The following is a 16431-nucleotide window of genomic DNA, read 5'->3' on the forward strand; positions in this document are numbered from 1 at the left end:
TCTCAAATAATTTGAGGAATAACGACCTATTATTAAGAGCAATGCAAATCATTTGCCATGAAATACTGTGGATGAAAGGCGACCAACAAGAGTTCAAAGTGAACTTGAATTATTGACTAAACAAATTAAATTAATAAAATATTGTGACACTATAGGGAGGCATAATAGCCATATACACTTAGCCCTTAAGAGTAACAACACACCAAATTTCACTTTTAGTGATAATTATTTCAATCAAAGCAAAGCAAGCTATCTAGTTTCATTTTTTAATTTCATTTTTTTTTAACTTTAATGCTCGGTATTACTGTTACTTCACTGAAAATCTTAGTTTCTTTTTTTTGTCAAAAGGATGCACTTAAAATTAATTAATAGAAGATAGTTTTATTTGTTCCCTCAAATAAAAAATTCATCCTCTGCAAACTAAACTCATCAGTGGTGTTAATTTTATTAGCAAAATTAATATATTAAGTATAATATATTGTTTTCCTCAAAAACAAAATTCATCCTCTGCTTAATTTTGTCTAAAATTGTTATAAACTCATCTAAGGCATAATTTATTAAATTTATGAATTAATGTTGTGTAAATTGATTAAGCATTGATTATTCTTAAAATTTTGTGTATAAAGGAGGACATGAATGATCTGTACTTAAAGTAATAAGTTAACGAAATAAGTAATTTTTATAAACTGAACTTTATTACTCATATTGTGAGGTGAATATTAATTAGAATACTTTTTTGGCAACATATCCACCAACATATACTGTTTTTTATACCTGGATTCCTTGAATTTAATTTGATTCCCTACCTTCACCGTCGACTGTTGAAAAGAAAAGGGCAACGTCGTGCTATAAAGCTCGAGCTATGTGCATGTCCAAGAAACGCAGAAAAAGAAACATAAAAATAATAAGAGAATAGCACAATATAAAGCTATAAAATATATAATTCAAAAATTTCTAGAAGTCTGTGTAAGGGGTCTTACATTAAGTTTCTACTGAGAATATGCTGATAACATGTTTATGTACGGTGAAAATGATTCTTTATTAATTTCCAAAATATGCATGGCACATTTCTTTTTCTTGATATTTTTTTCAATGAACGGATTGAATATAATAGATTCACACTAAAGCAGCGTTTGTCATATTAAAAAAACTTAGAAATTTAGCATGGGGTGATAAATGGGTAAAGAAGTAGTAGTTTTTAAATAACATTATCAGTAGGCCTGAACATGAATGATATCAGTAATGGATACATTTTAAATAATTAATTATTTTTCATACTGTCACAGACATATTTAATCTAAGTAGTGATGGGCTTATACGAAAAAGGTTAAGGTGTTAAAGACATTTTGCTATAAAGTTACTGTCATACATGCTGTAACAATTCCAATACAAGTAGCTGAAAGTGCTTAGTACAGAAAACAACTAGCTGAAAACTACGGTTTCAAGCAAATTGAACACCAGATTCCAGGTGATGATGCTGCTTTCCTAAGAAGGTGGATCAATGTCATGTTTTGTAGCATCATCACTGAGCAGAACCTGTGTGTTAAATTGTATATGCAGAGTCACTTCTTGGAGATTCTATCTTTTACAATGGAATATTTCTTTTCTTATCTAAAATAATATTTTTCCTTTCTTTATTGCTTACATAAGACTCAAGACAATGTTTCCAATACCGTTATGGCATTTCAGTTTATACTAAAACAGCAATGGTTAGTCCTCAGTTTTCACTACACCACCAATGCATTGTTAATAATATCAATAGTTTAAAATAAATACAGATTTAACTTTTTCTAGTAATTGTCAGCAAATATTTTCTGCTCATGACCAATGTTTTTAAAATAGAATTACTCTTTCAACTACGTTAAAACACTAGTTTTAGATTTAATAGTTGAAGAAACAAGTTTTAAAACATAAAAATTTATATCCATATTCTTTCTTTCTATTACACGGTGTAGTTGTCACTTGGTCATAATATTTTTTTCTCAAATGGAAGGAGTCGGTTCAGATAGATTTAATACTAATTCAGGATTTAACAATTATGGCACTTTTTATTTGTATAATAATAATAATAATAATAATAATAATAATAGAGATTGTATAATTTATATTTCTATTTTATTCTTTATAATATAATTATTGTTAATCAAATAACTTTTATTTTGAATTTTTTTATAAATTTTAATTACAAATAAAAGCTGAATAAAATAGTTAAATAGTAAACTAAAATATAATTATTGAATCATGTCCATGCGGAGAACAAATAAGAGATGTCAGACACAAATATCACCTTACCTTAATTCGCAATCTTCCTAGTAGGCTTCCTTCGGCTTGCATATGTTATCTGCTGGTGTCTCGGCTTGGACTGGTTTGGACACAAGAGGGGTTACCTGCGGATAAGACTCCGACGCAAGTCAACAGCAAATAATTCTCAAAAAGTCAAATCTCGTGATTAAGGGATTAATGAATGCGTACCTTTAATTGTTGGGGTCCATGCGTATTTATAGTTTATTAATTATGTTTGGCCACGTCATGGGTTGGGCCCTTGTTTGGGCCGCAGGTGGGCCTGGGCCTCGCCTAGGCCCCTTAGCTCGATCATTGTGGGCCTTAGGGGCTTTGCTAGTAATGTTTCGAATCTGTCAGGTTCTCGTTTCATTTTCTGAAGTAAGCGGTTTAGGCCGCTTACTCTTGTCCGTTTGACTTTATCTAGTAATTATTTGCATCTTTGGGGGTTATGTAGGCGGATTTTACGGTTATAGTAATGTTAGGCCGCCTAGGTGTAGTACATCAGTCCCCCAGCCTGTGTCGGTATACCTATAGCGACAAAAGATGAGAAGTGTGAACATTTTTGTTAGGCCGCCAGTAGAAATCATTTTATAATGTTAAATATCAGTAGCTTTTATTTTTAATAATTTAATATATTTTACTTATAAAAATTAAAATAATTTATATAATTTATATTTTTTTTGTGGAATCATAATACAATGCAAACAAAAAAAACATACATAAACTAAAATCATCTAAAATAATTTATTAAATGAATTTATTATAATAAAAAAGTATTTTTATATTATCTTTTCACTTTAAATATAAGACAGATACAAATGAAAAAAAAAACGAAGTATTCAATAAATTATGAGTTTATTTATTCAATACAAGAGAAAGAGAAAGTTAATCCTTTTATTTTTTTTTATAACATTCAATGTTTAGGTTTAATAAGTTTTATAATAGTGTAAAAAGTGTAAATTATATTGTTTAAAAGTTATTTTATTTCTACTTAATCACAAAAGTGGAATAGTGGTTTATGTATTATAAGTTCTATATGTTTATTTTTATTATATATATTTTTTTATGTTTGTTAACAATTCATTCTACAATGACTATTATCTCTATTTTTATTTTACTTTAATGTTTTCATTCTTTTGATATCTATCAATCGAATATGGAATTTATACTATGATGGACGGATACGATATGTATATCGGATATGATACGTGTATCGGATACGACACGTATATCATTATTCGATACATTTATTATGATACTGTCAACATTCAATCTCGTTCAACTTAATAAAAATCTCTTTTAGGAAAAAATAAAATAAATTGAAATAATAACAAATAAAAAATAACATAAAAAATTAAAACAGTAATTAATAAATAAATAATAATAATAATAATAATAAAAGAAAAAGAAAAAAAAAGAAAAGTTTCTGTTTAATTAGGCCTAATCATTTTTTGACATTTCCAATCTTCTATTTGTGTTTTCCTTTTACATCTTGATTTTTATTTTTAGCCTATTCTTTATCCACTCACACCACCATTCGCTTTTCTACCACATTTTTTCTATTCTTACCCCATTCTTTGATTTCTACCACCTTTGTTCGAGATGGAGAAAATAATGATATTATTATGATAGTTAAATATATCTTCTAATGATTATAATCAATATTACTGATGATGATTGATATTGTGTTTTGATTTTGTTATAATTTGATTCTCATAGTGTGATATTATCAGAACCAATTCTTGCCTTTTAGATTTCTTTGTAATCAAGACTTACTTTATTGTGAGGTTCCATTAGAATTATAGTATTATGTATAGAAACACATTAAGTTGAAGGGGATGGGGGACATTCTGGACAATTCTCTCTTTTTCCGATCATCATTGATAATATTATTCCATCATCCATTTTTTCCACTTTAACACGTTTGGGAGAGGAAGTTTGCTACGTGGGTTCTTAAATAAGCTTCGTAAGCTTGTTAAATATGTTTGGTCATCTGTGTGATGTAAAGTTGATTGACATTTGAGTTTTTTATACCATTTGACACACTTTCACTTCAATGTTAGCCGAGAAACATGTTTGCAACATCAAATAAACATAACAAATTTGGCTAAAAGGACTAAATACAAACATTTCTAAAGTTGGGAGACTAAATTAGGCCAAAGTTTCAAAGACGGACTAATTCCAATTTTCATTGAAAGTTAAGCAACCAAAAATCTATTTAACCATTTTTTTATTACTTTTAGGGAAAATAAACATTTAAAAAAAAATCATATCTATTTGTATGTTTAATTAAAGATATCGATTTTAGGATGACTGTTGTAGGGTGTTAACACCTTTCTTACGCATAACCGACTCCCGAATCGAAAATCTATTTTCATAGAGCTTGTTCTTATCTTTATGGTTGTCCATAGTTTTCCATAATAAAGATGGGGCGACTCCAAACTCTATTTTTTTATAATTTTTTTTGTTCACCGTCGTGTTAGGATGTTGGTTGTGATAGATATGATACATGATATATACATGATAAATGTATGATTGTTATATGTGTGAATCCAAATTAAAATCGTATGTATCAAAGTTATCATCATAAAAAAATATAAATTATTTTCATCGGAAACGCAATACTACTTCATAGATTAGATACTTCATTGATAAGTATCAGTAAAGTATCCTGAAGTATCGGACACGAATACGTGACATAAATCAAAGTATCATATTCATCCTTTTACTCTCACTTGAATATGATATTCATATTATCAAGTTTCGTTATATTTGAATACATGATTTATTATGTGACTTTTTTTGTCAAATATTTGTTGTTTATTGAAAAGATGCATAAACACACAAATTTGTATACTATCTCCTGGCATTAAATTTATTGTACATTCTTCTCTCTTAAAATATAATAATTAAAACCATTTATTTATTTTTACTTACATTGATTAATTTGCTATAGATATTTTATGGTTTCAATAATGATGAATGAAAATAAAATAACTTTAAAACTAAGAAGGCAGTAAAATTCACAAATGAAAATAATTAATTTGATTTAAGAAAATATATGATAAAACTTTCTAATTCTAGGATTGTGAAAATTCACAAATTCACTAGGATTGTGTTTTATGATTCAAATCAAAGCAAAATCATCAAATAATATACTTCTAATTCTAACTCTAACATTCTAACCTTTTATAATGAACAAAAATATATTACCGACAAGTCTAAACCTGAATAATAAAAACTCTATGTCTAACCATTTTTATTATAAGTTTGCATTAATGGTCAAGATTCTAATGTTATGAATGACTAAATGTTCCATAACTATGTCTAGCATGTGAAAGTTATTAGTTGTTATATCCATATCAGGTTTCCCAAACTATTTTTCAACCAGCAGGTACTCCCACATATACAATCAATCTAGAATATGCAGTTAAAGCAAGAATAGAATACACGAGTGATGGAAAAGAGATATATCGAACAATAGAATTCAAAAGGAGTTAAAATACATTACACTCAACCCTCGTGAGTGAGGGAGTTAGTTACTCCTAGACATACTAAATACTAGAATAATAATGAATTTGAATGCCTCCAACCTTCAAAATTTGCTTCTACCATCAAGGGTTTTAGGTGAAGTGTTTTTCTCCCTAAAAAGTGTGTTTTGACCTCTGCCAAACTCTCAATTCAAAGATTCCCCACAACTCTCAGCTCGCTAGGCGAGTAGTGCATGATTTGCTGGGCAAGTGAACCTTTGTTGGGCAAGTGACTCGAATTGGATTAGGCTTGTAACTTTTTACTTGATCTTGTATTGAAATATCCTGGATATATATCTTTTTAATCATCTAATACTCCATATCTTTGATGATTTATAATCGAAGTAACCAACTTGGTAGATAACTAATTTTGTTTATAATCCTTTTAAATCTCTTAGATTTTCACTTATTTGCAAAATATAAATCAAATATTTATCTTTTTCAAATTTATTACATAAAACCTGAAATATCAAAAAACATAATAATAAAATAAAATAAAATAAAAAATGAACAAAAATAAAAACATGATTATGTCAATTATCAAATAATTTTCATCATACTTATCCTTCCATCATATTATGTTCTATAAAATATATTATAACACACTAGTGGAAAGATAGGTTTTGTCGCATCTATGTTTGCATTTTTTAAATATTTGTATTATAACACATGCTATTAATATATGTAAATTTATAGTGTGGGTATGGATGCGTGCGGGTGCGTGCGTTCGTATGTGGTTGGATGTCTATGTGGGTGCATATGGATGCATGTGTGTGTGTGGATAAGTGGATGCGTGCATGTATGAATGTGAGTTTGTGTTGTCGCATTCGTATTTGCGTACATGTGTGTGCATGTGTGTGTGTGTTTGTTAAAAAGAAAGTATGAACTCAAAGTATCATAGATTTACATCATCAATAAATGTCCGCATTTTTTAAACATTTGTATTATAACAAAAGTATTGCAGGTGGTTTCAATTGTTCTGTGGCAGAGGCCAAATAGGCCTAGTCATAATCAAATTGTGGTGCTTGGGTTGTTATGCTCATAATTGAAAAGAGTTGTGCCTTGACTAATAGTTATAAATTTTGCCCGAGTCCACGCATAGGGCTTTCGAGATAGGATCACTAGGAAGATACAACATCAATGAGACATGAGCCCAACCCACACATAAGGGATTGACACCACCTCTAACCCAAAACCTTAAGGCAATGAATTTATGGGTCTTCATCCTTATATGATGCTTAACTCTCTTACTTTTACTCAATGTGGGACTTAGACTCACACTTGGATACCCAAAATCTCCTCCTCAAGTGTGAGTCCCTTCACATTGGTACTTCCCCCTCGAGTTTTTACATTTCATAAATCATGAATACCCCTTACTTGTGTCGTCGTTCACATAACGAGACACGCTCGCCTGACCCTCCGTTAGGAAGAATTTTGATACAAGAACATGTCTGAGTCAATCACCAAGACAAACCTGACTCTGATACGCCTGGTGGGTCTTTAGAGAGAGGATTACTAGGGAGATACAAAACCAATGAGATATGAGCCCAACCCACACATAAAAGATTTACACCACCTCTAACCCAAAATCTCAAGGCAATGTATTTATAGGTCTTCATGCTTATATGGTGCTCAACTTTCTCATTTTTATTCAATGTAGGACTTAGACTCACACATGGATACCCAACAATAAGTTATTAATATTTGTAAATTGATAGTAAGGGTGTGGGTTGTATGATTTAAAGGACTTGTTTAGCCATTTAGGGGAAGGGGTTGAATTGGCTATAACTGATTAATAGGTTCAATTTGAATTTATAGAAAGCCTTTACTTTAGATAAGATTGACCAACAAATAAGCATACACTCGTTACTGGAACACACATTTTCAATTGATTGAAAACATAGTTAACAAATTGATTTCACTAAACATACAGTCAGGCAGGTAGGCTAGTAAAATTCAACAGATTAAGTAGAAAAACGCAATTGATAATAAACTTAGAAACAACTTGCACAACCAATCAAGATTGTTACCGATCAATAGAACAAACACAATTGCAACTTCAAATTATATCAATTCACCATAATACCATAAAGAGATTGATTAAACCATATTTCCTGAAACTCCCTCTTGTAGATCGGGAATCACATCAGACAACACCTACAAACTTAGAAAGACCAAACCATGGTGATGACTCTCCCTAGCCAACCAAACATATTTCTCCAAGTCTCTTACCAAGAAAAACGTTCCAAGATTGCAAATAACACCTCACAAACAACTACATATTTGTATAGTTCAAAGAGAGTGAATTTTCCAAAGTATTCACATTGATTTTGCGCTCAAAATCACAATTGTTGTTGGTCTCTCTGAAAAATCAAACTTTATAGTTTGTCCGTTAACATATTCAATAAGTTGATTTATCTTTTCAATCTATTAATTTCACTTGTCTTAAGTGAAATCAGTTGATTGAATGATAATTCAGTTTATTGAAAGTGTTAATAAAAGAACTATAGCAGCTAGCCATTCAACTTGTTAAAATACCCCTTTTAATAGACTAAAAATTGCAACCATACACAAGACACATATACTATGTCAAATTATCTTCATGTTAAGCTTCAATCTTCAAGCTTCAAAATCTTCATGTGATAGTCATATTAAGCACACATTAAGCTTGATCAACACACCATCTTCTTCAAGTCTTCATTACTTAGTCAAGTTTTCATCAATTGATCATAAAATCATCGTGTCACTTTGCAATATCTTCATAAAACCTACATGCATCAAAGTCATTTGTGTTAAAATAGGTGTGGATGTGTATGTGTAAATGTGGATGGGTGCATGTGCGTATTTGTATGTTTGTGTTATAATACAAATATTTAAAAAAATTGCAAATACAAAGGTATGACGACACATGAGTTCCCACTATTAATAATAATAATAATAATAATAATAATAATAATAATAATTTTGTAATATTAAAAGTCGAAACTAAAACACAAATTTATAGGTTATTGATTATACACGTACAACTTCAAACGGAATATGTCATAAAACACTTAACTCTAAATTACAAATAAATGATCATTAATAATTATTAATTTCAAATTTAGAATAAAGAGAAATGATAATAATAATTAAATGATCACTAAACTATATATATATTGGTTTGTTTTATCTTCTATATTTTTGAAAAATTATAAAAAAGTGTTGATAGAGTATTTTTATATGAGTAATAATAGATGATACGATCAATAATATTGAAAACACAAACTTGTTAACATAAATAAATAGGAGAGTAACTAAATACAGAATAATATTATATATATATATATATATATATATATTTTTTTTTTATTGCTGTGTATATGGACTCAGACAATTCATTTATTCTACTTAATGTATTAATTTTGCTAGTAAAATTAACACGACTGATGAGTTTAGTTTGATTTTGAAAAGAGTGTGGTAGCGGAAAATAAAGCGAAGAGGTAATTAAAATTTACTATTCCTGGTCATAACAAATGCCATTATAAATTACCACTAAAAGTCGTGAATATTCTCCCATGATAGATCAGACGTTTATACTGCGTAAATTTACAGTATGAATTACCACTAAAAGTCATTGTCTAAAAGGTTCTAAAACTTTTGGCTTTCATTTATATTGCTCGCGTAAGAAATAATCCTAACAAATATACTAATTGTAACCGTTATAAATATTGTAACAATAATATTATCAAATATTTAGTATTTTAAGTATGCATTTTTTAATATTAAATATTTATAAAAATATTATAATTATATACATTAAAAATCAAAGTACTAATTAAAATTTTATAACCAAAATATTTATTAATTTTGTAAATGTTAATAAAATAAAATTAAAAATATATTTAAAATAAAATAAATAAAGTTTAAAAATATGTTAAATATATCTTCAATTTCTTTCTCTAAATTCTAATAAAATATCTTTCTCTATACACTAATAGATTATAATTCACCACATGAAAATGATATTAAATTATACTCTAATTGAAATTTAACATAGATTTTTAATCTTGTACTTCAATCTATATTGTATGATAATAAACAAGATTCATGATGACATTAGTTTATTATATTATACTAAATGAAATCCTTTAATACAATTACGATAATAAAATTATATTTATGATAATGAGTTAAAAATTAAAAATAATTATATAAAAATAATTGAATATGTGTCTTAAAAACAATTTCATACATAATTGAATAAAATTGCACATAGAAAAAAAAATTATAAGTAAAGATATGGTAAGGAAAGTAACTAGGAGATCTAAAAACATAGTTTAGACATAAAAAAATATGTTAAATGTATCTTTAGTTCCTTTTTCCAAATTCTAATGAAATATCTTTTTTATATATTAATAAAAGTTATAATTCACCACCTGAATAATCTCACAATAAGTGCAAAATTTAAATTAATAATAATTAGAATTTAGCATAGATCTTTCATCTTTTGTACTTCAATTTATGTTGGATGATAACAAACAAAATTTATGACAATGACATTAATTTATTATATTATAGTAAATGAAATGCTTTTATACAATTGCGATAAAAAAATTAGACTTATGATAATGAGTTAGAAAAAAATAATTATGTAAAAATTGATCTAATGTGTGTCTTAAAAACAATTTCAAACATCATTGAGTGAAATTGCACATAAAAAACAAATGTATAATTAAAAATATGATATGGAAAGTAACTTGGAGATCAAAAAAGCCTTTTAGATATCAATGTAGTCGAATTATTGATAGATAATGAAAATTAATTTAACAAAACAAAAGTTCTTTAAATGAAACAAAAATTAAGGATAAAAGAAAATAAAGATGATTTTTTAGACTACCCAGTTAATGAAGAGTTTATGCCATTGAACACTTCAAATTGAGAATCAAACATTCTCTTGTGAAAAATAGAAATAATAAATAAAAATGTTAAAAAGGAGTAGAAATATTTTAAATGTGAGACATCAAAACTATTTGATTCAGTGTAATTGACACTAAAAAAAGAGCTTATAACGTCATCGTTTTAACGTTAGTTAATTGAAAGACAAACATAAAAAATGATCGGTGGCATTTTTGTAATTAAAATGAGAAGATTCACGACGGCCCCTTAAGGAATGGACGTCTTTATTGAATTTGACGACGGCTTTATACTTACCTGATGTCAAGGGACGTCAGTTTCTCTCACCCCAACGTCAAAAAATGTTAGACTCGTTTACCGTGACGTAAAAAATGCTGAATTATGCTTCCCCTGACGTCAAAGGACGTTAGTTTCTGGTTGCCCCGATGTCAATCGTAATAAAATGTTGTATAGGGACTGCACCAACCACATTTTTCCTACGCGCTCTCATTTTTAGGCGAATCAAGGCTTTTATTAACGACGATTAGGAGGATGAACGAAGGTTAGATTTTCCCATGAAACTTAAATATGCGTTTGCGGTTGAACTCTCATGAGTTTTATTTGATTTTTGATGGATTGATTATCCCTTTCTGTGTTGCAGTGACGTTTGAGGTGGCGGCATGCGAAGCAGCGCTTGTGATGGAGATGCAGTCCCAATCTACGTTTCACGGTGATGTGTTCTTGTAGGTTTTTGGCCTCACGTTGGGTGCTATGCAGGTGTGTTCTAGATGTACTACACTGTGGATGGTTGGCGACGACGTGATTTTGCATCACTACAAGAAAATGCTTTATTAGTAACCACTTTTAGTGACCAAAAATTATTAGTTACTAGAATTACTAATTTAGATACAAGTTTACAAAGTAAAAAAATCATTGGTTACTAAAATAGTTACTATTATGAATAAAAAAAATATAATTGGTCACTAAATTGATTTTTAAAATTAGCTACCATAGTTTTGGCTACCAAAGAAAACTAGTCACTAAAAATTAGCTACCTAAGTTTTGGCTACCAAAATAACTTAGTTATTAAATTACTCTCTAATTAATTAGTGACAAATTTAGTGACCAATTATAATTTTTTATATATATTAGTGACTATTTTAGTAACCAATAAATTTTAATTTTGTAAATTGGTATCTAAATTGGTCACTATAGTGACTAACAACTTTTAGTTACTAAAATTGGTTACTAATAAGATATTTTCTTGTAGTGCATGATCTGTTGTTTTGGTGTGATGTAGTGGTTGCTATGTTTTCACATGTTGAGGGTTTGATTCCAGTGGCAGATTGTAGGTGGTTGATGCGCGACAACTCCTTCGTCAATGGTGCAGGAACGATAACTCAAAGGTGTTGCCATGGTATTTTGGTTCGTCTAGGGTTTCTGAGTTGGGAGAAGAAGATGGTGATGTGGCACAATCTGGTTGAACAACAAGGGACGTCGGGTATTAAAAGTCAGACGTCAATTTTAATGTCACCCGATACGATGTTAGGGTGCAGGTAAACGTCAAAAAACTGAAAATGACAAACGTAAAAAGTCTTTTTTGTATTAATGTGATAGTACACTATTTGAACATAACCACACTAAAGATTGTTACAAGAGAGAATATATATTGGAGATTTAAATGGATTTCATAGATATAGAACGAACCACACAATTATAAGATAAGAGAAAAAAATATGTTGCAAAAGAATAAAAAGGATTATAAAACCAAATACTAAGATTATATATATATATATATATATATACTCATTCTTGTTTCCATCCCCAATTAAAAGTATTGGATATTATGCTTGTTCGTATGTCGTCAATGTGAAAATTACTTGTCAAAACTATGAATGAATTGGTACATTATAAACAGATTTATTTGTTATCCTTATTTGTATATATGTGTAGACTTTTGCCAAAAAAAAATATGCTAGTCAGATGTATTTGTGATTTGTAAATGTGGTAGTGAGATACGGATAGGGATTAAAATAGAAAGGCATGGTAGATTTTAGGTAAAGTAATTAATAATTTTTGTGTGGCAAGTTTCACCCCGTTTGCCCAGAAACTGGAATGAGTTGTAAGGCTTAAAGCCACATGGTGGGTGATACGTCATAAAGAATAAAGATTGTGTGTGAACCCCACACCAATATTGTGGAGGTAAGAGGATGAGGAAGAGACTTAAACCAAAATGGGTGATTATAGGGTAATAAGAGAAGTGGTGTTTTAGATTTGATTTGGGTTAAAGTAAACAGTGGTTGGGTGGTGGAACAACTGGAAAGTACTCATAACTAAATTAAAGCTACAATAATATTACCACACAATACCACCTTACTGCACCTTCCTCTTTAATTAGCCACTTGCATATTGCATGCGACTTCTCTAGCTTCTCTTTTCCCACTATAAATACCTTCCCATTCTTCCCTTAACGACTCGTGCAATCGAAAGAGAGAAAGAGATAACCTCAACTGAGGCTTCTCACTTTCACACAATCCTATCTACACCTTTTCGTCACCACTCAGTGAGTGATAGAGAAGAGATATTAGATTCCACCCACCACACCAAAATGGCCATTCACCATGAAACTTGGGCTTTTGTTTTCGGCCTTCTAGGTACACTTTATTTCTTTTCTCCATTACCAAAAACCTCATATGTTTCACCATCTTTTACCCTTCTCTTCAATCTACTCTTCTTCACTATTTGAAGTGCACAAATATTTTTCATTTTTAATATAAAGCTTTTGAAGTGAACAAAATCGGAACTACATGTGCCATGCAGATTAATTTCATCGCATTTTTTAAGATGTTTCTTCACCACAGGCTAATGGGTGTTTCTTGTATTTGTATTTTTGTTGTGTTCTATTAGGCAACGTCATCTCCTTCATGGTGTTCCTTGCTCCATTGTAAGTGATTTTTACTACTTTACAAAATTATGGGACGTTGAGGTTTTCTTCTAACTAGATATAAATTATATTCGATTGCAGACCAACATTTTACCAAATCTACAAGAAAAAAACTGCAGAAGGATTTCAATCACTGCCTTATGTTGTTGCACTGTTTAGCTCCATGCTCTGGATTTATTACGCAATGGTCAAGAAGGATGCTAGCCTCCTTCTTATTACCATTAACTCCTTTGGATGTGTGATTGAGTCAATTTACCTTCTCATCTTCCTAATTTATGCTCCAAGTAAAACCAGGGTATTCTTTCTAATAACTTTTATATACCGATTCCTTCTTCTCCTTCTTCTCAAGAATAAATGATAAATTGGTTTTCCTTCTGTCAAATGTTACAGCTTTCGACCATCAAGCTTCTTCTCTTGTTGAATGTTTTTGGGTTCGGAGCCATGCTTCTTTCAACCCTCTACTTTACGACAGGAACCAAACGTCTTTCTGTGATTGGATGGATTTGCCTTGTTTTCAACATAAGTGTGTTTGCTGCTCCTCTCTGCATTATGGTAATGATTTAGAAGCCCATTATTTAAATCATAAAGAGAATGATTATGCACATAACTTTTAATGGAGCTTCTTTTTCCAAGATTTTTCACTTTTCGTCTATTACTATATTACTTCTTTTATTTTTCAATACACATTTCACTTACTTTCATAACTATTACTTCTTCATCTTCAACATTTTTTTTCACCTTTTCTTAATATATATGCTTTCAAAGAGAAATCAAATTCTCATAATTGATACATGCAGAAACGTGTGATAAAGACCAAGAGCGTGGAATTCATGCCTTTCAGTTTGTCCTTCTTTTTGACCGTAAATGCTGTCATGTGGTTCTTCTATGGCCTTCTTCTCAAGGACTACTACATCGCTGTAAGTACAATTCAATACTACTACGTTAGCGTTGGACCATTAAATCTTTGTCTATCTTAACGACGCTTTTCCTTTATCACTACTTTGTCATATATATATATATATATATATATATATATATATATATATATATATATATATATATATATATATATATATTTGCAGCTAGATCTCCTAACTTTTTGTTATGCCTCTATAATTTAGTGAAAAGCCAATTTAACTAGAGCAATTAATTAAACGTGTGCTCACTCCAATAGAGTTGAGTTCACATGAAATAAAAATATTCAAACGGAAAGATGGGCCCCTGTAATATATTATATTTAATTAGAAAAGGCTTAAATGTTTAAATGAAAGGGAATTTAAATTTTATTCCTTAAAAAAATTGATTTGACGTACCTAAAAGAAGATTTGCATTTGAATGATGCAGCTCCCAAATACGCTTGGATTTGTGTTTGGGATAATTCAGATGGTGCTGTATTTGGTTTATAGAAACGCAAAGCCAAAGACATTGGAGGAGCCAACCAAGTTACAGGAACTAAATGGCCATATTGTTGACGTGGTGAAGTTGGGCACAGTGACACCCTCAGAGCCGAATCATGTCACAAAAAGTGGTGCTGTGACGGAGACAGCTAGCAACGTGTGATGAACCATGCAATGAACAAGTCCAAAGAAGGAAAAGAAGATGAGGTCCCAAAATATTAACCTAAAAGTGAAACCATTTTAGTTTGTCAAATGGGGTCTCATCTGAACGCAAGAACAACAGTACGTGTAGTTTGGTGTTTAGGGTTCTTCTTTTGTTAGGTGGTGAATTATGTTAGCTAGCTTGAAAGTCTCTTTGGCCTCTTCTTCCATCACTCTCACTGTAGTAAAATGTGTAGCATAGTAGTGTCTTGTCTTCTTTCGGTGTGTACCTCACTCCAACTCGTCAAATTCTCTCTTTCCTTTGTACGCGTCATCTATGTTCATGTTATGGGAATTTATTATTTTACGGGTTATGAAATCTATGACTATTTGCCACACTTTTATTTATTTTCATATGCTACAATGGCTATGCTTCAAAGCGATGTAGATAGAGGAAATGGAGGGGTCTTATCTTGTTTTATGATGTCATGGTGAAGGAGACAGATAAAAAGATGACCTAAAAGTAAAAAAAAACTTATATCTTTGTGACGGGAGCTAAGGAACAATCATTGGCAAAAAGACCCGACACTTCGATTGTAACATGCCAATTGGGAGTCGTTAAACATTCTATTCATCGAAAGGAAAAGTGTTATAAAAAAAATCAGTGCCCAATTATTTGAAATTATTAGCCTTATGAGGATTAGAACCCCGAATTTGAGGATGATGATGATTGTTATTATTACAATTATTATTACTATTTACTTAATTACTTATTTACTCACTATATGTTCGGTCAAAATTTCAACTCATGTATATTATGCGTTGCCAACTAGAAGAAAAATAATCAAATACATTAGAGGGCATATCCTTTACAAATATAGAAACAAAGCGTGTCTTTCACCTTCTTTTTTTCTTTCTTTCTTTCTTGTTTCCTTCATTTTAATTTTGAAATCCTTCTTTCGTTTTTATATTTTCACAGTATTATTATCTGATAAATCTAGACACAAGACACTGTATTTTGATAGCTTCCTTTGAGAATTTGGTAATATGAACCCTAAAATAATTTGATATTTAATATATGAAAAGACAAATTAGTGTTCAACATCAACGCTAAACTTTGATTTTCGTTAATGCTTTTACTTTTTCAATCTGGTATCGCTTCTAGAGAATGTTACTATTGATTAAGAAAAAAGAGATGAATTATTAACATCACGTTAGCATTGATTGTTCATTTTTCAAAAAGAATATTTTATTAACAGCA

The 16431-nt window shown here is 29.9% G+C and overlaps 1 protein-coding gene across 1 annotated transcript; it reads left to right on the plus strand.

Moving 5' to 3' along the window:
* Positions 1-13070: 13070 nt before the first annotated feature.
* Positions 13071-15549, plus strand: LOC114196217 (bidirectional sugar transporter SWEET10-like). The gene is made up of 6 exons (XM_085666537.1): positions 13071-13342; positions 13596-13632; positions 13714-13927; positions 14023-14184; positions 14430-14549; positions 14977-15549. The coding sequence occupies exons 1-6, from the start codon at positions 13297-13299 to the stop codon at positions 15190-15192; spliced, it is 795 nt and encodes a 264-aa protein (XP_085522663.1). The 5' UTR covers positions 13071-13296; the 3' UTR covers positions 15193-15549.
* The last annotated feature ends 882 nt before the right edge of the window (positions 15550-16431 follow it).

This window comes from Vigna unguiculata, chromosome 9 (genome assembly GCF_037176805.1).
Source record: "Vigna unguiculata cultivar grain cowpea cultivar isolate G323 ecotype 2 chromosome 9, ASM3717680v1, whole genome shotgun sequence".
Lineage (NCBI taxonomy): Eukaryota > Viridiplantae > Streptophyta > Magnoliopsida > Fabales > Fabaceae > Vigna > Vigna unguiculata.

What these genes read in the sequence shown, in the direction of transcription:
- LOC114196217 (XM_085666537.1), top strand. Translation starts at nt 13,297, where the DNA reads ATGGCCATTCACCATGAAACTTGGGCTTTTGTTTTCGGCCTTCTAG. An exon ending in CTGCTCCTCTCTGCATTATG is followed by an intron (nt 14,185 to 14,429) that starts GTAATGATTTAG and finishes TGATACATGCAG; the next exon opens with AAACGTGTGATAAAGACCAA. An exon ending in TCAAGGACTACTACATCGCT is followed by an intron (nt 14,550 to 14,976) that starts GTAAGTACAATT and finishes TGAATGATGCAG; the next exon opens with CTCCCAAATACGCTTGGATT.